Raw genomic sequence first — 22,090 nt, 5'->3', positions numbered from 1 at the left:
TGCGAAGTGATGCATTTTGGTAGAAATAATGTAGGGAGGAGCTATATGATAAATGCAGAACCATAAAGGGTATAGATACGCAGAGGGACCTGGGTGTGCAAGTCCACAGATCCTTGAAAGTGACGTCACAGGTGGAGAAGGTGGTGAAGAAGGCATATGGCATGCTTGCCTTTATAGGACGGGGCATAGAGTATAAAAGTTGGGGTCTGATGTTGCAGATGTATAGAACGTTGGTTCGGCCGCATCTGGAATACTGCGTCCAGTTCTGGTCGCCACACTACCAGAAGGACGTGGAGGCTTTGGAGAGAGTACAGAGGAGGTTTACCAGGATGTTGCCTGGTATGGAGAGGCTTAGTTATGAGGAGAGATTGGGTAAACTGGGGTTGTTCTCCCTGGAAAGACGGAGGATGAGGGGAGACTTAATAGAGGTGTATAAAATTATGAAAGGCATAGATAGGGTGGACGGTGGGAAGCTTTTCCCCAGGTCGGTGGTGACGTTCACGAGGGGTCATAGGTTCAAGGTGAACGGGGGGAGGTTTAACACAGATATCAGACGGACATATTTTACACAGAGGGTGGTGGGGGCCTGGAATGCGCTGCCAGGCAAGGTGGTGGAGGCGGACACACTGGGAACGTTTAAGACTTATCTAGACAGCCAAATGAACGGAGTGGGAATGGAGGGATACAAAAGAATGGTCTAGTTTGGACCAGGGAGCGGCGCGGGCTTGGAGGGCCGAAGGGCCTGTTCCTGTGCTGTATTGTTCTTTGTTCTTAAACAGTAAATAAACAATTCCATATCAGATGGTATGCAATACTGGCCCTCCTTGGCTGGATTCATTTTTATAGTGTAATAGAAATACTTTGTTTGGAATTTAATATAATTGGAATAGGTAAAAATGAATATTAATTGTTACCATGGTTTGTGATACAGGGAGTTATGGTGTTAAGACCACATTGCAACCTTAGACAATCCGATTAGATATGCATCTCTTCTTTCTGCCTCATTGGTATTATTCCCACATTTGTTCCACTGGCAGGATTGTTTTTTCTTGTGCCCTGCTGAAAGCTCAGTAATAATGTTTAATCAAATTTGGTCCAAAAAATAACTGCTAACAAAGGCTAGCTTGAACACTGCCCCCGATTAAACTCTTAAGGATCTAACAGGAAATGATCAGAGTCTCTTCCTATAATTTTTAGTTTCTCGAGCTGCTTTAACATAGTCCCTAAATAAGTGGCTCCATAAAAGCAGCTATAAAGCTTTTCTGGCAGAAAGACTGTAATTTTCAACTGCCTGAAACCACACAGGATTGTACCCTCAGCAACCCTGGTTCAATCCATTCATAGACAATGTTATACTAGCTCACCTTGTTCCACATTAGCAAATGTTCTATATGTTGTAATAGACAGTAGGCAAATCATTCCAAGTAGAATAAGTTTGCGTGTGACATAAGACAGGTAATTTACATCCCAAGTGTTGCCTGTGAATTAAACCTCAAGCCACATATATCCAGTTGTTGCTACTCTTCATGTTATGTACTGTTTGTCTTGTCTAACTTACTGTACTTTGCAAGGCAATGCATCATGGGATATCAGGATCCATGTTCCCTTGTTAGTTCAACTGCTGCAGCAATAAAAGAATGTTAATCACCTCCTGTGTTTACTTGTGTACTGATTGATCTTGAAAGATATTGGGACCAAAAACATAACTTTGCTGGTTCATTTGAAGGAACAATGTTCATGATGGTTGTGAATGCTCATTCCAAATTGTCAAAGGTTTCAGTGATGTCCTCTATTATTGCTGAAGGTACAATTCAAAGGCAAAGAAAAATGTTCAGTCATTACTGGTTATCAGAACAACTATCCATTGTGACAGACAATGGACCTCAATTTGTCTTGCAGGAAGAGTTCTTTGAGATGTAATGGAATTCATCACGTCACCTCAGCACCATGCCATCCATCCACCAATGGATTAATACAGAGAAGTGTTCAATTGAAAGGAGTCATAAGTTCTTCATAAGGACATTCCTCTACTCAAAAGCATCTGGATACATTTCTGTTGACATACCGAAACACGTCACATGGTATGACTAAAGCATCTCCAGAATTCCTACAAATAGGAGAACAACTGCACACTTACTTTGATCTGTTGATACCAAAAATAATCAAGAAGAAATTGATTTGCCTTCATTAACAAGGCCAGCTGTGATCCAATGTTGTATTTAACATACTGACATTTAGTTTGGACCTAATTTAAGCAACAAAATCACCTGCACACCAATCAATGACTTATATTTGGAATTGGATCAGTGGGCATACAAAAAGGTTTAGTATGTGGTCAATGTGGAGGAGGTTGTGTGGATAGGCAAGAGACTGGTACTCATTCATGCCTGATGTCCATTAGATTTGAGAGTGCATCTGGAGTGGCGATCTCTACGTACCAAGAACCAATAGCAAGAACCAAACTTCAAAGTTTTCATAACCAAGGCCTCATTAACTCATTAGTTTCTTCTCCTTGGTGGTCCTTCGGGTTTGAGGATGATTTGCTTTCACACCACTTCAATAAATGTGTGCACTCCCTCTGACGCCTCAACATGTCCCACCCACCCAGAGGAGCTGGCTTTGAGTGATGAGTGCTGATGGATCACCTTTCTTGCCATTGGATTTGGAGGATCTTGTGATGATATTGTTGGTAGTACTTCTGCAGTGTTTTACGGACCCTGCTGTAGGTTGTCCAAGTCTCCAAAGTATAGCAGCACAAAGAAAATGGGCCCTTCACTAAACTCCTAGAAAACTAAGACTCTCTTCTAACCAGCTCCCACAAAAAACACCTCATCACATAAATTTAGATCAATGGCAAGCTCCTAGAAAAGGTAGATCATTTTCGCTATCTTGGGATCCACTTCTTGAGGGAGGCAAAATACAGCATCATTGCCTCCAATGCGTACGGTCATGGTTTACTGGATAGCAGTGATTTTGTTAAACCATTGTGCTAATTATAATGCTGGCTTTATACTTAAATATAGAAGTAACGGAAGACAGATGCTATGCAGGTTGGTTACAAATTGAATTTGAAAGTTAGGAGTTGCTATCTGTTGAGTGAAGTCAGACCAAACAGATGAGTTACAGTATGCCACTAAACAAAATTTCATTCGTGGGTAACAAAAGGAACTTTTGCAAATTTGAATCTAAAAATAACCGAATGAACCTTAAAAATATCTCCAAATTTGCAGATGGCACAAAGCTGGGTAGGAGGACGAGCTGTGAAAAGGGTGTAGAAATGCTTCAGTGTGATTGAGACACGCTGAGTAAGTGGGCAAATGCAGTATGTGGATAAATATGAGGTTATCCATTTTGATAGCAAAAACAGGAAAGCAGATTATTATCTGAACAGCTATAAATTGAGAGAAGGGAATGTGCAACGAGATCTGGGTGTCCTTGTACTTCAGTTGCTGAATGTAAGTATGCAGGTGCAGTAGGTAATAAATGTGGCAAATGGCATGTTGGTCTTCATAGCAAGAGGATTAGAGTACAGGAACAGGGATGTCTTGCTGCAATTATACAGGGCCTCGGTGAGATCGCAGCTGGATTAGTGTGTGCAGTTTTGGGTTCCTTATCTGAGGAAGGATGTTCTTGCTCTAGAGAGTGGTTTACCAGAAAAGGTTTACCAGACTGACTCCTGGAGTTAACAGGACTGACAAGTGAGAAGAGATTGAGCTGGTAATGATTATATTTGCTGGAGGAATGAGGGGGAATCTCACAGAAACCTATAAAATTCTTACAGGGCTGGACAGGGTAGGTGCAGGGAGGATGTTCCCCATTGTGGAGGAATCCAGAACCAGGGGTCATAGTCAGGATACGAGGTAGATCATTCAGGACTGAGATGAGGAGAAATTTCTTCACCCAGAGAGTGGTAAAAGCCTGTGGAATTCACTACCACAAAAAGTAGTTGAGGCCAAAACATGATATGTTTTCAAGAAGGGGTGAGATATAGCTTTTGGGATGAAAAGGATCAAAGAATTTGGGGGGGAAGGCAGGAACAAGCAATCGAGTTGGATGATCAACCATGATCATAATGAATGGCAAAGCAGGTTCAAAGGGCCAAGCGGCCTATTCCTGTGCTGATTTTCGATGTTTTTCATGTTTCTATCATATTGCTGTTTGTGGGAGTTTACTGTGTGCATATTGGCTGCCTATTCCCAAATTACTACATTGGCTGTAAAATGCTTGGAGACATCCTGTGGTTTTGAAAAGAGTTACACGAATGAAACATTTAAAAATTAATAAATGAGATTTCAAACAGTTATTGCCGTGAAATGCTTATGAAATTAACAGGGAAGTCTACTGTTGGTGAAATTATAATACACATCTATGAAAAAATGGTTTTGCAATGAGACACGTTGTTGTGTCCACCCAACAAATTGCATTTCTATAATATTCCTTGTACAGTACAATGCTTCAAGGTGGCTAAAAATGCATAGACGCAGAGCAGTGGAAGGAAGAGGGAGAAGTGCACCTGGAAATGGAGCATTGTCAAAGAGGAGGGCGGGAAGACTACTTCTGAAGACATGGATAGAAGGAACAATGATGTGGAGATGCCAGCATTGGACTGGGGTAAGCACAGTAAGAAGTCTCACAACACGAGGTTAAAGTCCAACAGGTTTATTTGGCAGCACAAGCTTTCGGAGCACTGCCCCTTCATCAGGTGAGTGGGAGTCCTGATGAAGGGGCAGTGCTCCGAAAGCTTGTGCTGCCAAATAAACCTGTTGGACTTTAACCTGGTGTTGTGAGACTTCTTACCAGAAGGAACAAGGCAAAGGTCCAAGAGTCTTCACAGGATAGGGGCAACGTGGATGAAACAGAATCTCCTAGCGGTGAAGCAACAATGTGTATGCCATTATTGAAGGAAGAAATGGTTTTGTGCTAGAATGCAAAGCTCGAAAAGATCATGGAATTAGGTTAGGCAAGACCATGCAAGGACTTAACAGCTGAACAAGAATCTTGAGGCCAATTAATCAGGGAAGAGGAGGCTAGTGCTAACTGGTGGGTAGCAAGGGGCAGAGAGACACAGAGCGCCTTCGTCTGGATCAAAATGCAACACATTGTGTTTCTGACTTTAAGTAATTAAAATCACTGCAACAAAAGCAATATTGCCTCTTGGGATGATTATATCCTACAACTATGTGGAACCTGAGAAAATGGGGAAGAATTAATAATTCCAAGCACAGGTACACAATACTTCAACCGTCATCATTTTGTCTGCTACATGCAATGAGCTAGCATTGATCTTACAATGACCTTGATAAATCAATAATCTAACAATTTTTTTGCGTTTCAAAGAAATCTCTCCAGAAAGGAATGCCAACGATCAGCTATCTGTTCACAAATATGATGCACGATGATGTCAAATAACAATGATTAGCTATCCCTGTTCATTGCATTTTGCACTGATACAAACTTAAATGATTAATAACATAGCATTATGCATTCTCAATGCTTTACTTATCTTTCTAAAAGAACATACATTGAAAAGTTATATATTTTGACAATTGGCATATGAATAAGCTAACAAAGTAATCTCAGTACATCTATGAACAGCATGGTGGCACAGTGGCCGGCACGCTGCCTCACAGCACCAGGGACGGGGTTCGTTAACAGCCTTGGGTGGCTGTCAATGTCAAGTTTACACATACTGTGTCTGCATGTGTTTCCTCCCATTGTCCAAAGATTCGCAGATCAGGTGGATTAGCCATGGCAAATGTGCAGGGTTACAGGGATAGGCCATGAGTGGAAGCAATTAGGAAGGCAAATGGTATCTCAGCCTTCATTGCAAAGAAAACTGAGTTCAGAAGTATAGATGTCTTGTTGTATTAATACAAGGCCTTGGTGAGACCACACATGTGGGACTGCATGCAGTTTTGATCTCCCTACCTAAGAGACTCTAATAAGAGTATAGAGGAGGTTCACTCAGCTGATATCAAGGTTGGCGGGACTGTCCTACATAGAGGGATTGGTTCAATTGAGTCTGTATTCACTTGAGAAGGATGAGAGGTGGTCTGATTGAAATGTATAATATTTTAACAGGCTGGACAGAATAGATGCAGGGAGGATGTTTTCCTTGGATGGGGAATCTCGAACCAGGGTACACAGTCTCCGGGTATGGGGTAGAGCTTGTGTATGCAACTGGGAGAGAGACTACACCAGTGGGAGTGAGACTGCAGCCAGAGTGAGATTCAGCCAGAGTGAAGATATCGGAAATTTGGAGCTGAGTGGGAATTCAATGCTGAGGGGAAAGAGGTGCTCATTTTTGGGAGGAGTGGAGAGGCGGACCTGCGAGGGAGACTCAAGAGCAAGTGAGAGGTAGAAGGAAATTGAACCGTGAGGTCATAGCCAGCAGGTAAGTGATTGGTTGGTGACTGGTAAGTAGTTTTTCTTTTCTTTTTTCCTCTTGGCATTGTTGTTGTTGTTGTTGGGAGTTAAGGTAAGGGTAACGTCATGGCAGGGGTTCCCAAGCCCATGTCATGCTCCTCTTGTGTGATGTGGGAATTCAGGGACCCTTCCGGTGTCCCTGGCTTCTTCACGTGCAAGAAATGTGTCCAACTGCAGCTCCTGTTAGCTTGATCGCTCTGGAGCTGCAGATGGATTCACTTTGGAGCATCCGCGATGCTGAGGAAGTTGTGGATTGAACTGAGTTGGTCACATCGCAGATAAAAATTACTGAGGGAGATAGTGAGTGGGTGACCACCAGACAGAGGAAGAATCGGAAGGCAGTGCAGGGGCCCCTTGCAGCTATCTCCCTCCAAAACAGATATACCATTTTGGATACTGCTGGGGGAGATGGCTCACCAGGGGAAGGCGGCAGCGAGGTTCATGGCACCGTGGCTGGCTCTGCTGCACAGCAGGACAGGAAAAACAGTGGCAGAACTACAGTGAAAGGGGACTCAATTATAAGGGGAACAGAGAGACATTTCTCCGAAGGCAAACGAGAATCCAGGATGGTAAGTTGCCTCCCTGGTGCAAGGATGTCTCGGAGCGGCTGCAGGGCATTCTGGAGGGGGAGGATGAACAGCCAGCTTTCATGGTGCATATAGGCACCAACGATATAGGTAAAAAACAGGATGAGGTCCCACAAGTTAAATTTAGAGAGTTAGGAGTTAAACTAAAAGAAGGACCTCAAAGATAGTCATCTCAGGATTGCTACCAGTGCCATGTAAAAAATCTCAGGATAGCTAAGATGGAAATGTGGCTTGAGGAATGGTGCAAGAGGGAGGGATTCAAATTCTTGGGACTTTGGAACCGGTTCTGGGGGAGGTGGGACCACTGCACATCAGACGGTCTGCACCTGGGCAGGACTGGAACCCAATGTCCTAGGGGGAGTGTTTGCTAGTGCTGTTGGAGAGGGTTTAAACTAATATGGCAGGGGTTAGGAACTGATGCAGGAAGTCAGAGGGAAGTAAAATGGGGACAGAAACAAAAGGCAGTAAGGGGAAAAGTGGAAGGCAGAGAAACCAAAGACAAAAATCAAAAAGGGCCACAGTACAGAGTCTGTGGAGAATTCAGTGAATGGGTTCAGTAAGGCTAAGAGAAATAAAACACAGAGTGTACAAAACATGACAGGACAGATGGTCTGAGGTGTGTTTGCTTTAACGCAAGGAGTATGATAGGTAAGGCAAATGAACTTAAAGCTTAGAACTATGATGTTGTGGCAATTATAGAGACCTGGATGAAAGGGCAGGACTGGCAGCTTAGCATTCCAGAATTTACATGCCTCAGGTGAGATAGAGAGGGTGAAAAAACAAGTGGGGGTGTTGCTTTACTGAATAGCGAGAATGTCACAGCTATACAGAGGGAAGACATCTTAGTGGGATCATGCAGTGAGGCCATATGGGTCGAACTCAGCAACAGGAGCGGTACAATCACACTGTTTGGGTTGTACTACAGACCTCCCAACAGCCAGCGTAAAGTGGAGGAACTGATATGTCAGCAGATTATGGGAAGAAGTTAAAAACAACAGGGTTGATGTGATGGATGATTTTAACTTCCCAACATAGACTGGGATTCCTTTAGTGCCAGGGACTTGAATAGGGCAGAATTTGTTCAGTGTGTCCAAGACTGCTTCTTGACGATAATGTGGTTGTCCAACTTGGGAAGGGGCTATCTTAGACCTGGTTCTGGGAAACAAGCTCGGACAGGTGATTGATGTCTCAGTGGGGGACCATTTTAAGAACAGTGATCACAATTCTATAAGTTTCAAGACACTTGTAGAAAAGGACAGAAGTCGTCCCAGGGTGAAAGTACTAAACTAGGGGAAGGCTAACTATAATAGCATTAGGCAGGAACTAGGGATGTAGACCGAGGGCAGCTATTTGAGGATAAATCCACATCTGAATTGTGGGAGTCTTTTAAAAGTCAGTTGTTAACAATTCAGGACAAACATGTCCCTGTAAAATGAAGGATAAAGATTGGAACATTCGAGGAGCCTGGATGGCAAGAGAGATTGTGAGCTTAGTGAAAAAGGCGGCATACATAGATTTCAGGAAATTGAAAACGGATAAGGCTCTTGAGAATACAAAGATAGCAGGAAAGAGCTTAAACAGGGACTTAGGAGGGCAAAAAGGGGCCACGAAATGTCCTTGTCAGGCAGGATTAAGGAGAATCCCAAGACTTTTTATGCATATATATGGGGGAAGAGAGTAGCTAAGGAAAGGGTCGGTCCCCTCAAGGACAGTGGAGGAAATTTGTGTGTGGAGCCAGATGAGGTGGGTGAGATGCTTAATGAGTACTTTGGATCATTATTCAAAAGGAGCAGGATGTGGTAGATGTTGAGTGTAGAAAGGAGGATGTTGACATTCTAGGACATGTTAAGATAAAAAGGGAGGAGGTATTGGAGGTTTTGAAAAACATTAAGGTGGACATATCCCCAGGGCGAGATAGGGTCTATCCCAGAATACTGAGAGAAGCAAGGGAAGAAATTGCTGAGGCCTTGGATAAAATCTTTGTATCCTCTTTAGTCATGGGCAAGGTACCAGAGGATTGGAGAGTATCTAACATTGTTCCTCTGTTTAAGAAGGGCAGCAGAGACAATCTGGAAAATTACAGGCCTGTGAGCCTTACATCAGTGGTGAAGAAATTGGAGAAGATTCTTAGGGACAGGATATACTCACATCTGGAAGAGAATAGACCTATTAACAATAGGCAGCATGGTGAAGGGAGGTCATGTCTCACAAACTTGATTGAGTTCTTTGAGGAAGTGACAAGAAAATGTTTCCATGCTGTACTGTTCTTTGTAGATCATTTAGGTTAGAGATGAGAGAAAGTTTCTTCACTCAAAGGGAAGTGAACCTGTGGAATTATCGACCATAGAAGCCTGTGGAAGCAAAGTTACTGAATGTATTCAAGAAAGAGATTTTTTTTCGATTTTAATGGCATCAGGAGGTGTGGGGAGAAACCAGGAATATGTACTGTTTGAGGATCAGCCATGAACATATCGAATGGCAGAATGGGCTTGAAGGGCCTACTCCTGCCCCTAGTTTCTACATCTTTGTTCTGAATATAACATTTATATTACAATCAATGTTTCAGGCTAATTTCAAACCCATTGAAAGTTAGATGTAACAATGCAACAGCAGTCACATGTGGTTAATGTACTCATCAGCACTGGAGTTTCTTTACTTTTTTTGTAAAGTAAAGCTCTGGGATTCTGAGGCATTTACTGACAAAAACATTTTCTTTGAACTTCCTCCTACAGAAGTGGAAGCAATAATGAAGGATATTGCTGCTCTTGTGGAGTTAATTTAATTGGTTCAAACCCTCATTTTTTCCATAGTACAAGCCTAGATCAAAGCCTGGAAGAGGCCCTAGCACTATAAAAATGTCACTTTAATTACTGAAAATTCTTACTCACCATGCTGTGTGAAGAGGTCACTGTGCACTATTTCTATCAAACAGTACAGCTTCTGACGCACAAGTCTGCCCGGTGCAACATTGTGGATAAAGTCTGTAAACAGTTTACTGCACAGAAAGGCAATTAGACAAACCATTAATAAGTTATGATTGAATTAAAGCCTTAAATATAGTATCAAAAAACAGTTTATATTCAAAATTATCTCTTAATGAGGTTCACCACAAGAAGCCAAGAACAATTTTATAAATCATAAATAAATTCCAACACTACTTAATTTTGATTCCTCAAGAGATTCTGCCAACTGCAGACAAAAGTAAAGTCTACAATTTTGTAGTTTGTAAGGTATTACTGGATTATAGGTTTTTATAACTCAATATTCAAAATATTGTTTTCCAGCATGCATAAATAAAGGATTCTTCAGACTATTTAACCTGTTTTTTGAAGTTCACGCATACACACACACACACACACATATCTACACGCTGTTAGAATCTGACTTTCAAACAAGCCATTTATAAAGCAAACATTTGTTCATAAAGCTTCCAGACTTGATGAACACTTTCTTCTCCTTATGATAAATTAGTAATTATTATTTTAGCCATCAAGTACCAGCGTACACATCTCACTGCAAAATATAGATTCCATGCAGGGCTATGTGCTACTAGAACATCTTCTATGAAAGGAATTGAAGACTTTTGAAAATTAATAGAGGGTGCAGCAATGAAAAGACATATTTAAGAAACTATGGGTGACAAATTCATCTATGATATTTTTCTGGCATGGGGGTTAGATTTACATGATAAGCTTCAGGATAGAAAATCAGCTGGAGCAACAGCTCTAAAGAGCTTTTTGATCCATAAGAGAAAATCTGATGAAGAGAATGGAAAGCAAAGTACACTTACTTCATTTTAGGACTGCACCTTGGGATGTCCTACTGCAATAAATGCAGCAAGAAGTGCAATCCTGGTTTGAGGACTGTGACAGACTGAGTAATTCAAAATCTGAACCACCCAGGTTCACTGTACTCCAGGGCCCTGTTAATGAATGATCAGTAAGCTGGGAGGCATGTGGCACAGTGGTTCACACTGATGCCGCAGAGCGCCAAGGATCCAGGTCTGATTCCAGCCTTGGGTGACTGTGCGGAGTTTGCACATTCCTACCCATGTCTGTGTGGGTCTCCTCCAGATGCTCTGGTTCCATCCCACAGTCCAAAGATGAGGTCAGATGGATTGGCAATACTAAATTGCCCCCTAGTGTCCAAAGGTGTGCGGGTTAGGTGGATTAGCCATAGTGGGTGCACGGGGAAACAGTGATACAGTGGAGGGGAGTGCCTGGGTGGGATGTTCTTTCAGAGAGTCGGGGTTACAGTGATACGGTGGAGGGGAGTGCCTGGGTGGGATGCTCTTTCAGAGAGTCAGTGCAGACTTGATGGGCTGGATGGCCTCTTTCTGCATTGTAGGGATTCTATGGTTCACTAATGGACCCTGCATGGATAAACTCTAAAACATAAGTGACAATCTCAAAGAGTTCTAAGTTATATTGCAAGGAATAAAGAAACATAACTTGGGTCATTAGAATGCATCAGGACAACCCACCCCTTACCTAAGTTCCTTGGGATCAAATACCAGCTTCACATCGTTGACAATTGTCGGTAGATACTTCAAAGCTGCCCCCTACAAAACAACCATAGATAACATAAGCTGAGCTCTGAAAATAAATAAAACTCTTCAAACCCATTTTTGGGAATACCTTTTTTTTAAAAAGCAATTTAAGCTTTTTTTAAATTACCAGAGTTCTTGAAAAATTATAGACACCTGTCCTCTCGTGGTTCCTCTGTAGCGAAAGCAATAATAGAAACACAGAAACTAGAAGCAGGAGTAGGCCATTCGGCCCTTCGAGCCTGCTTCGCCATTCATTTTGATCATGGCTAATCATCGAATTCAATATTCTGATCCCCCCTCCCCCCATATCCCTTGATTCCTTTAGCCCAAGAGCTATATCTAATTTCAAACTGTTATAAATGAACAAGTTTAAATATTTTACAGCTGCTTACTCTGAGTTTTCTGAAACAATCTTAAGTAATGCACACCCATTTACGAACCTAGTTTAAGCATAGATGAAGAAGCATTCTTTATTTTAAATTTGCCAGCAAGTTTTACCTTAACTGTAATTGTCTGATCTGAAGCGCTGCTCATCATGTCATTGATTGACCTGAAGAGCTGCCTCAAGGAATCCATAAAGTCACTTTCTCCTTTATCTTCATACAATCTTAAAGGAACCAGAAACAAACCGGATCAATATCTTATGATTCAGTTAAAATTTGAAAAGAAAAAAAGCAACTGTACTTGATGAATTAATTTGTCTCCTAGTTACAAATATTGAATTATTAATTCATCAAAGCTTTTAGATATATTATACATGCATGGTTCAAGTAGACACAGAATATTAAATATAATTATAAATTGAATTCGGCAATGCCATTATATTCAGCCCTTTTCCAGTACCACTGGTATAATATTACGTGCATGTGGTCACGGAAGATGCGTAGATCAGCTAAGATTTGCACAATTACTGAAAAATATTTTTATGGAGAAGGTACAGTGGTTTCAGTACATCTAAACAGAATACAAATTTTTGTTACATATTCTGTATATGAAGAAAAATTGTAAACTGAAGTATTCCATCGAGTAGTCTTGGCTTATGATGACAAATACCATAGCCTTCTGATGAAAATATTTGTTGAAGAAAGGAAGCCCTTGGTCCTATATCAAAAAAAGGGCAAAATATAATCTGTTCCACTAAGGCTAAAGTATATATAATTACAAATTAACGGCACGCTTTTAAATTGAAGATTGAACAAAACATTAAAAATGATGAGCCTGTAGTAAAAACCCAGCCTTAATCATGCAATACATTGTTCAATAAAATTTGGGTTTCACTGATTGCATGTGCTATAGCAGATAATTCATCTTCCTATTCCAATTTGTAAATTGTGATTATTAGTACAAATTCTGGGATGTTTTATTGTATACTAGCATTTGGCATTTTGAAAGTTAATATCGTTTTATTATGAGAATAAAGTAGGACCTTTCACAAAGGAAGTAGATAAGTCTCTCTTTTTGCTTTCCTTTATGTTCAAACTAAGAAATGTCATTACTAAAGATATGAAGAGCAGTTAATGCCAAATTACAAGTTATTTTGTGCCGTGAATTCATGTCCCCTTGAAAATGAACTTGGGTTCGAGAAAGTCATATCTCTCGCATAGTTGCAACCCTGAAGCTAAATGGCCATTGCTACACTTGGAAGGGAGGTAAGAACTGAATCTGATGCTTGGAGAGAAGTGGAAAGCAAAAATTTAGCATTGGGAAAGTTTGAGTGATCGAGCTTGTAAATAACATGATATACAAACATACGTCCACACATACAAACACAATAGCAAGTAGAGCTCACACTCTAAGAGCTCGCAGAACTACATAATAAAAGGGATGCTGATGCCACTTTAAGAATAACCAGATTCTCTGGCCTTCCCTCAGCACTTTTCTCAGCAGTGGGATCCTCTGGTCCCTCTGCTGTCAATGGGAATTCCCACTGAAGCCACCCCACGTCACAGAGAACCCGCAGCAGGTGATGCACCACCGATGAGATGAGAGAATACCACCGTGAATAATTGGAGAGTTCCAGCCAATAGCAACTAAATAAAATTTGATATTAATTAAATGATATTCTAGAAATGTTCTTATGTTTTAGGGATTGAGCTTCACAACATACTCTGTAATTCTATGCAGCTGAAAATGAATGGCATGATATTTTCTTTACCTATGAATAATTTTTATCTCTCAACAAAGTTGAAACTGTGAATTTACAACAAGGTAGACTGTAATTCTGTGCCTCTCCCTCCCTCACATACACCTCACATACACAGGAGTAAGAAAATGTAAATATTTTAACTAGCATGCAAAGAGTGATAATTTGAAAAATGAGCTCAAATTAAAATGAGTAAAAATATTTCTCCCTCGCTCTGTATCTCACAAATGCCATTAGTTCAAGCCAACCAACTAACTTTTGACATAACTATTAATAATCAGATTTTAAAAAAGGGTTCAATATTAAAACTGGTTGTTTACTTTATAAATTAATTCAAATTGTAGTGAGGAAAGACACTCAGTTTAATGCATTCCTAAAATATATGGAACACAAAACAGATGTCTAATCATTATGCTCTTATTTCCTTCTCTGCTTAGAAAATACTAGATATGATGAATAGTCAAACTTTGTTTCTCACTCCATAGAGACTGATGTGTATTTCCAGGTCTTTTTGTTTCTAGTTCATATTTCTAGCATCTGTAATATTTTACTTTCGTTAAATGAATACGGAATGAATAAAGCTTCTGAATAGTTGGCTCGTTTTTCCTCATGTAATTAAAGCAAAGGATGATCAGAAACTGCCTAACGCAACAAAAACAAAATCAGCAGCTCAACTACTGAATGGTTTCAATGTTCCTAAGAAATTAAGTACACTTCATGTGTTCAGACTACACAATCTATATTAAGCTAGCAACAGAGCTCTGACCAAAAATATGAAACCCACATCCAATCTGTAGCAGTGAAAGCTACAAAAGACAATTCATAAACATAATAATGTTATTTTGCATTGTGTAATTTTAAAAAAAAATTTTTGTTTATATTCTTTTCCAAATTCTCAGATAGGCATCTGTGATCTATTTCCATATCTTAGCATACCACAATCCCGATTCCCAATGAGAGATCTTCTGGTAAATTTAGATTTAACGCAATTACTGTTTGAAATTTTCAAAATGGTACATACAACAAACACTTCCAGTTGCAGGAAAACTTCCTAAAGTGTTATGAAAATTTCACACCTAATTCATATGTTTTAGAATATACCTTTCAGGCTCCAAGGTGGAGCCTTGGTTTACTGTTTCTTTTGTTCCATTTATCTACACGTTTGCTGATAGAGGCAAGCAGCTTAGTTTGGGAACAAACAGACAGGTGCAGAATCGGTCTTGATTTAGGCTGCAGCTCACTGAATTGAAGCAGCACAGAAAATAAATGCTAGTAAGTTAAGCCTGTGCTGCAAGCAACGCGAATGCTAACTTCATTCTTCATCATGTGGAACACAGGTGGAACACTATCGCAGTTTGGATTTCATGAGGGAAAACAGGCTGACAAAGAGGACCTTTATGACAGACAGCAGGGAGCAGATTTAGCTTTGAAAGCTGTGGGAAGGCAGTTGGATATCTGCTGGCAACCCAAACAAGGAGCTGAGGCACCCACGCTCATGAATTCGGTAAAAAGGTGGAAGGTCACGTTCCAAACAAAATAATTGTTTTAAAAATTCATTCATTCAATTTGGGCATTGCAGACCAGGCCAGATTTATTTCCCAACTCTAACTGCCCTCGAGAAGGTGGCGGTGAACCACTGCAATCCATGTGGTGTAGGTACACCCACATTGTGAGGGAAGGAGTCCCAGGATTTTGACCCAGTGACAATGAAGTAACAACGATATATTTCCAAGGTGATGAGTGCTTTGCTGCCTTTGTCTTTTTAGATGGTAATAGCCAATGGTTTGGAAGGTGCTGTCAAAGAAGCTTAGGCGAGTTCTTGCAGTGCATCTTATAGGTGGTACACATGGCTGCCAATGTGCGTCAGTGGTGGAGGGAATGAATATTTGTGGGGTGTGGTGACAATCAAGCAGGCTGCTTTGTCCTGGATGGTGTCGAGTTTCTTGAGTATTGTTAGAGGCTGCATTCATCCAGGCAGGTGGAGAAGATTCTATCAAATGCCTGACTTCTGCCTTACAGATGGTGGCCAGGTTTTGGGGAGTTAGGAGGTCACAGAGGTTTACAGCATGGAAACAAGCTCTTTGGCCCAACTTATCCATGCCACCCTTTTTTTTTAAGCCACTAACCTAATTGCCCGCCTTTGGCCCATATCCCTCTACACCCATCTCAGCATGTAACTGTCTAAATTCTTTTTAAAAGACAAAATTGTATCCGTCTCTACTACTACCTTTGGCAGCTTGTTCCAGATACTCACCACCCTCTGTGTGAAAGAAATGCCCCTCTGGACCCTTTTGTATCTCTTCCCACTCACCTTAAACCTATGCCCTCTAGTTTTAGACTCCCCTACCATTGGGAAAAGATGTTGACTATCTCTCTTATCTATGCCCCTCATTATTTTATAGACCTCTATAAGATAACCCCCAAGTCTCCTACGTTCCAGGGAAAAAAGTCCCAGTCTATCCAGCCTCTCCTTACAACGCAAACCATCAAGTCCCGGTAGCGTTCTAGTAAATCTTTTCTGCACTCTTTCTAGTTTAATAATATCCTTTCTATAATAGGCTGACCAGAACTGTAGACAGTATTCCAAGTGTGGCCTAACCAATATCTTGTGTAACTTCAACAAGACGTCTCAACTCTTGTATTCAATGTTCTGACCAACGAAACCAAGCATGCCAAATGCCTTCTTCACCACTCTGTCCACCTTGTGACTCCACTTTCAAGGAGCTATGATCTGTACCTCGAGATCTTTTTTGTTCAATAACTCTCTCCAACGCCTTGCCATTAACTGAGTAAGCCCCGCCCTGGTTTGATCTACCAAAATGCATCACCTCGCATTTATCTAAATTAAACTCCACCTGCTATTCGTCAGCCCACTGGCCCAATTGATCAAGATCCCGTTGCAATCCGAGATAACCTTCTTCACTGTCCATTATGCCACTAATCTTGGTGTCATCTGCAAACTTGCTAACCATGCCTCCTAAATTCTCATCCAGATCATTAATATAAATGACAAATAACAGTGACAAATAACAGGCGAGTTATTTGCCAAAGGATTTCTAGCATCTGACCTGCTCATATAGTAACATAAATTATATGGCTAGTCTATTTCAGCTTCTGGCCAATGGTAACACCCAGGATGTTGATATTTAGTTAAAGCGACTTTCAAATTTGGTCTTCCTCATTGTGGAATTTCAGTTCCAACTCCTACGAGCATATGTAATCCCCAAATGACAGCAACATGTAACCAAACTGAGTTCCACGCACTCGGCCTTTGCCACAAAGGGCACATAACTGCAGAACCTACTCAACTCAATCTGGATGGCACAGATCCAGCACTGTTGTTATCTTCTGGGTAACAGAAACAGCTGCAGCAACCTCTTTTCTTTGCCTATTTTAGCCACTCGATCTAGACTCTTCTTCTTGAGTGTTCTTCAGCTTGTTTGTTTTGCTGCAGTGGACTCAATAACTGCTATTGATCAAGGTCCTTTTAGATCTTTCAACAAAGTTTCAGTTTTGATTTCTCAATCTCAATTTTTTTCCTTAGAAACTGGGAAGTTCAGTTCCATTTCTACATTTATCATTGTTGCTTCCCTTTCAGTTTCATTTTCAGCTCAGCTTCTGTTTTGAGGTCAGGTCTGTCTCATAGCATAGAAATTAAAATTAAAAATATAGATTCCCTTACACACTAAGGGGAATTAGAGTGAATTCTGGTGGGTGATGGCATACCTTTGAGTTGGTCACAGGAAAAGTGAGTGAACCTTCAAGGTTTTCATAATGTACAAATCTTGGGGAAAGTAATAAGTGGAATTGCGTTCATAGCATAGGTAGTTACAAACCATAGCATTACTAGTGCTTGCCTTGTTTAATTTTTATATACAATATAGTTTTTGTTTCAAGATAATGAAATCTTGTGGCATACTACTCTCAGTTAAATACTGGATGTTCAGATTTCTCTCAAACATCAACAGTCTCTAACAGGACCATGACAAAATCATAGCTGGAAATTGTACCTTCAGGAACATTTCGGCATTTTCATTATAGGAAATCCAACTATATATAATCATGCAACTTATTAATTTTTAACAAAAACGCTAATATACTTATATGGATCACATATTAGATATTATAGTGTTTAAAATGCATGGTAGGATGACACTATACATTAAATATTAAAATATTATACTGCAGTAAAACAGTATAAGCTGTCATTTTGACTAAAATGTGTTAGAACAAGAGAGGGAAATGAGCATTTTCTGAAGTGTAAATAACTGTCAGCTTGAATTAAATGGAAAATTTACAGATGCAAGCTGCTATAATTGATCAAATATAAAACGGAACAATAAACAATATGATGGATATAGTTTAATCAATATAAAACTTGGTGCAATCTTCATCCCCAATGAAAACAAATATATTACACATCAACTGTACTCCTGAAACTAAAAACAGCAGTGCATACCTTTTCTTAAATGCATTTTAGAAATGATGTTGGTGAATTGCCAAAAGATTATATCCATTACAATTAAAATCTACACTTTGGGTTCCCCTGATACCTTGATAGACAAATGTAGCAGCTGGTGTGATACTGAGTTATACTAAGAAGGTCCAAGAACTGATGTATCTGATCTTGCCCAGAGTAATGATAAAAATAAACAAATTAACTTAAGCAGCCATGGGATAGGGAGCAAGGGGAAAAATAGCCATAGCAAAAAGTACGATGAACCTCCTAATCCTGATCAGAATTCTAATAATGTACCTGGACACTGGTTGAGGAGAGATCAAACTCTTCTTTCAGATTGGTTGAATAGCACACCAACACTTTTTGTCTGGGCTTGAGTTGGGAGGAGTGTGAATGATACAGTTGCAGCAAGTGATTTATTACTTAAATTATACAAAAACTAGCATTATCAATGTCGCCAGATTACTTCTGAACATTACAGAAAAATTTACTAAAGCAGCATATGTAGCAATTGCCAGGACTATGCAATCAGCCAAGCCGTTTGAGCAATAGTCACGTGAACAATGGGCAAATGACACACTGATAAGCTTCTGGTCGCCATGGAAATGTACCCTAATTTGAGTTAATTGGGAAGCATGAAAAAAATTGAACAGGAAAACATGACCACATTGAAAATCAGTGAGGGCGATTCTCCCATCCCACTGCACTGCTTTTTTAGCACAGTTAGCCAGCAGACTCGAGCAGAGGCCGTTTTGCGGGGGTCCCACTGGGTGCCACGGCCTCCATGCGTCTCGCAGCCCAGTGCCTAATATATGCAGACCCTAATTTCCATATATTTTAAATCTCATTTGCGGGCCCGAAGTCTCCAGGCCCGCTAGCCTCCCACCCCCTCTCCCGCCAGGAATGGTTCACTCCAGCGGGGTTTACTATATAGCTCCCCACTTGCAGGGATCTGGCAACCTGGCCCCGATGGAGTGAAGGGGTGGCAATCGAGGGGTGGGGGGGGGGGGGGGGGGGGGAGAAGAGGGTGCTCCCTGGGCATTGCCACCTTGGCAGTGCCAGCATGGGCCCTCCGGCACTTCCCATCAGGCATCGGGCAGTTCCAGGGGGGCGGGGACCAAAGGGAACGGGGCCATCAGGGGACAATCTGTTTGGGGGGGGGATCATCCCGCTGCCACTCTGCACTTTGGGCTGTGACAGAATAAGGGGGGCCAGCGATTGGTTTGAGGGGGGAGGTGCAAACTGCTGGGGAGAGGGTGGTTGAGGCTTGGGGGGGTGGGGGGGGGGGGGGGCGCGTTGAGGCTGCAGGAGGGGGAGGTGTCGGAGCTGCCGGTAGGAGGGAGGGAGGGATAGGGTAGAGGGGAGATCTTGCCTTGGGCAACGGGGCTGCGCCCAGGAGGGAGGGATCGAGGCTGGCCCGGGCATGTTTGGGGGAGCCAGCAATCGGGCCATTGGGGGGGGGGGGGGGGGGGGGGGGGAGCAGTCAAGCTGGTCAGCGATCGGGAGTGTGGCAGACATGGGCCAATGCGCATGCGCCAATCTCGGCGCAGACAGATCAGCACATGCGCAGTGGCCTGCTCAGCACTTTGCTGCCAGCCTCTCCAGCAGGAATAGGCCCCAGCAACTGAATTTCAGCGTGATTTACTCTACTGCACTTTGCAGTGCACAGATGTGGGAGATTCATTTTGAAACTCCCGCTGAAAAAACTAGCAGGATTTACTCCAGTTTTTGCCCACATTTGACACACAGAATTTGTTTGGGACAATCACCCCCAGTGAGATTAAACTAACAAAATTTTATCCTTCCTACATATAAAGTGTATACATCGGTCACTTAATAAACAAAACAAACATGTTAAATAGAAGATCCCAAAGTAAGTCGCATACAAAATACAATAAAGATTTATTCCAAGAATCAAAATTTTCGGGTGCAATTTCATGGGCCTTGCCACAGGTGGGCTTTTCCCGTCCTGCCGAAGTCAATTAATTTTTCAACAGCTCATCACACTTTCCAGCCCCTGTCACGACGGAGCCGTAAAATTCTGTCTTATGTTGTTTTGCTATTTAAACAAGATGCATATAATCTCTAAAATAATCTGATTTAGCTCTAAAGCAGGCATGGAATCATAAAATGGTTAAAGCTCAAAAGGATTCTACCAGGCCCATCTTGAACATGTCAGCTCTCTGCAAGGGCAACTCATCCAATCCCACTCAGCCATCCTTTCCCCATGGCCCTGCACCACCTTACATGAGTATCCAATTCTCTTTTAAAAGCCTTGATTGAATCTACCTCCATCAAACTATCAGGCAGTATATTCCAGAACTCGCAACATAAAAACTGTTTCCTGTAATGTTGTAGTTGTTCCTTAATCGGTGTCCACTGGTTCTCAATCCTTCTGCCAGCAGGAACAATTTCTCCTGATCCACTCTGTCCAGATTTTTCAAATTTTGAACATTTCTATCAAATTTCTTCTTCTCTCTCCAAGGAGAACAACCCCAGCTTCTTTAATCTATTCACACAACGAAAGCTTCTCATCCCCAGAATCATTTTCATGGATTTTTTCTGTACCCTACATGATGCCTTCATATCCTTCCCAAAGTGTGCTGTCCAGAACTGGACAGAATATTCCACTTGATGCCAAACCAGTATTTCTACAAGTTTATCATAACTTCCTTGCTTTAATGCTCTGTGAAGCTCAGAATCCCATATGTTTTATTAACCACCTGTGTTCGGAGCACAAAATCTGAATGCAATCTTGTGACCTCCAAACAAATGCAACTAGAGGATAATCACGTTTGAGTGTCAAGGAGTGGGGGGCATGATCAGTCGTTTGACAAAGATTCATTTGGATAGAAGGTTTGACAAAAGATGAAAGGTAAAGGAGACTTGGCCTATTTAGTTTATGTGCATAGCCCACTTTTGCCCATAATTCTGTGATCTTTTAAATCACATAATCTGGATGCTAATGTGGAGGCCTCTATGAATTTCCTCGGGTCAAATTCGGTAGCTTAAGAGACTTCCAATTCAGAAAATGTAATTAGCCAACAACATGATAAAATATATTTTCAAACATTTTTTGATGGGTTCATGAGGACAGCAAAATCATTACAACAGATTTAATACTCACTGATTAAAGAGTATTCTTGAACGAACAATGAATTTGAAGACATATTCTAAGGATTTCATTGCTTTGAAGAGTTGGTCTGTCACATTAGGTTTCTCTGCATTGTCCACATAGTTTTTCAATACTGTGGTAAGTTTCCTGATTAAAAATTAAGGCGTAGTCAGTTCAATATATACATATTTTGATGCTTTAGAAAATTAAACCAAACATTTCACTATCTGCAGAAAGCCCGATTGCAGATTGTTCCACCAACCCTTTCCATAAAACCAATTTACTACTGTTGCTAAATCCTGAGTACATGCATCTCCTGTGTCAGATGGTGATCCTCTCCCAGGATAGCAACTAAGATTTACAAGTAAGATTCAATGTAAATTTCACTACATCATTTCACAGTAGACTGGCAAATCAGAGCCCCTCCACTTCAGGGCATCTCTTTTGAGCAAATATATTCCCAAAACCTAAACAATGCAAGCATGTTGCAACATTTGTATTTTCTTGCAATTTTTTGCAAAGGATCTTAGCACTGGAGAATGGAACATTTAAAACATTTTATATCCGGTTTTAACAGCAAGCACTCATGTCTGATGCAGAGAATAGATCCATTTATGTTAACTACATAAATGTATTTTAATCCTGATCTCAGGATTCAGGTCTCCACATTGTCATAAGACTATAGAGACTGGAGAAGGTGCAAAAATCACCTAGAATGATACCAGAACTGTGAAGTTATACTGAAGAAAAACTGAACAGGTTTCGGGCTCCTTTCGCTCAAAAAGATAAAAATTAGGGGACACCTGATAGT

At 41.1% G+C, this 22,090-nt stretch overlaps 1 protein-coding gene across 5 annotated transcripts in view; it reads right to left on the bottom strand.

The window, feature by feature from the left end:
• Positions 1-22,090, bottom strand: part of dock1 (dedicator of cytokinesis 1) — a 617,564-nt gene that overhangs the window by 394,905 nt on the left and 200,569 nt on the right. For all 5 annotated transcript variants that reach the window (XM_078223434.1, XM_078223435.1, XM_078223436.1 and 2 more), the window contains exons 22-25: positions 21,292-21,426; positions 12,061-12,169; positions 11,504-11,574; positions 9,902-10,008 (exon numbers count right to left, since the gene is read on the bottom strand). In XM_078223434.1, coding sequence (XP_078079560.1) covers positions 9,902-10,008; positions 11,504-11,574; positions 12,061-12,169; positions 21,292-21,426 — 422 coding nt within the window. The remainder of the gene's footprint in view (positions 1-9,901; positions 10,009-11,503; positions 11,575-12,060; positions 12,170-21,291; positions 21,427-22,090) is intronic.

The sequence above is a fragment of the Mustelus asterias genome, chromosome 11 (genome assembly GCF_964213995.1).
Source record: "Mustelus asterias chromosome 11, sMusAst1.hap1.1, whole genome shotgun sequence".
Taxonomy (NCBI): domain Eukaryota; kingdom Metazoa; phylum Chordata; class Chondrichthyes; order Carcharhiniformes; family Triakidae; genus Mustelus; species Mustelus asterias.
Note: the sequence above shows the minus strand (reverse complement) of the source record. Positions and strands in the feature narration are given on the sequence as shown.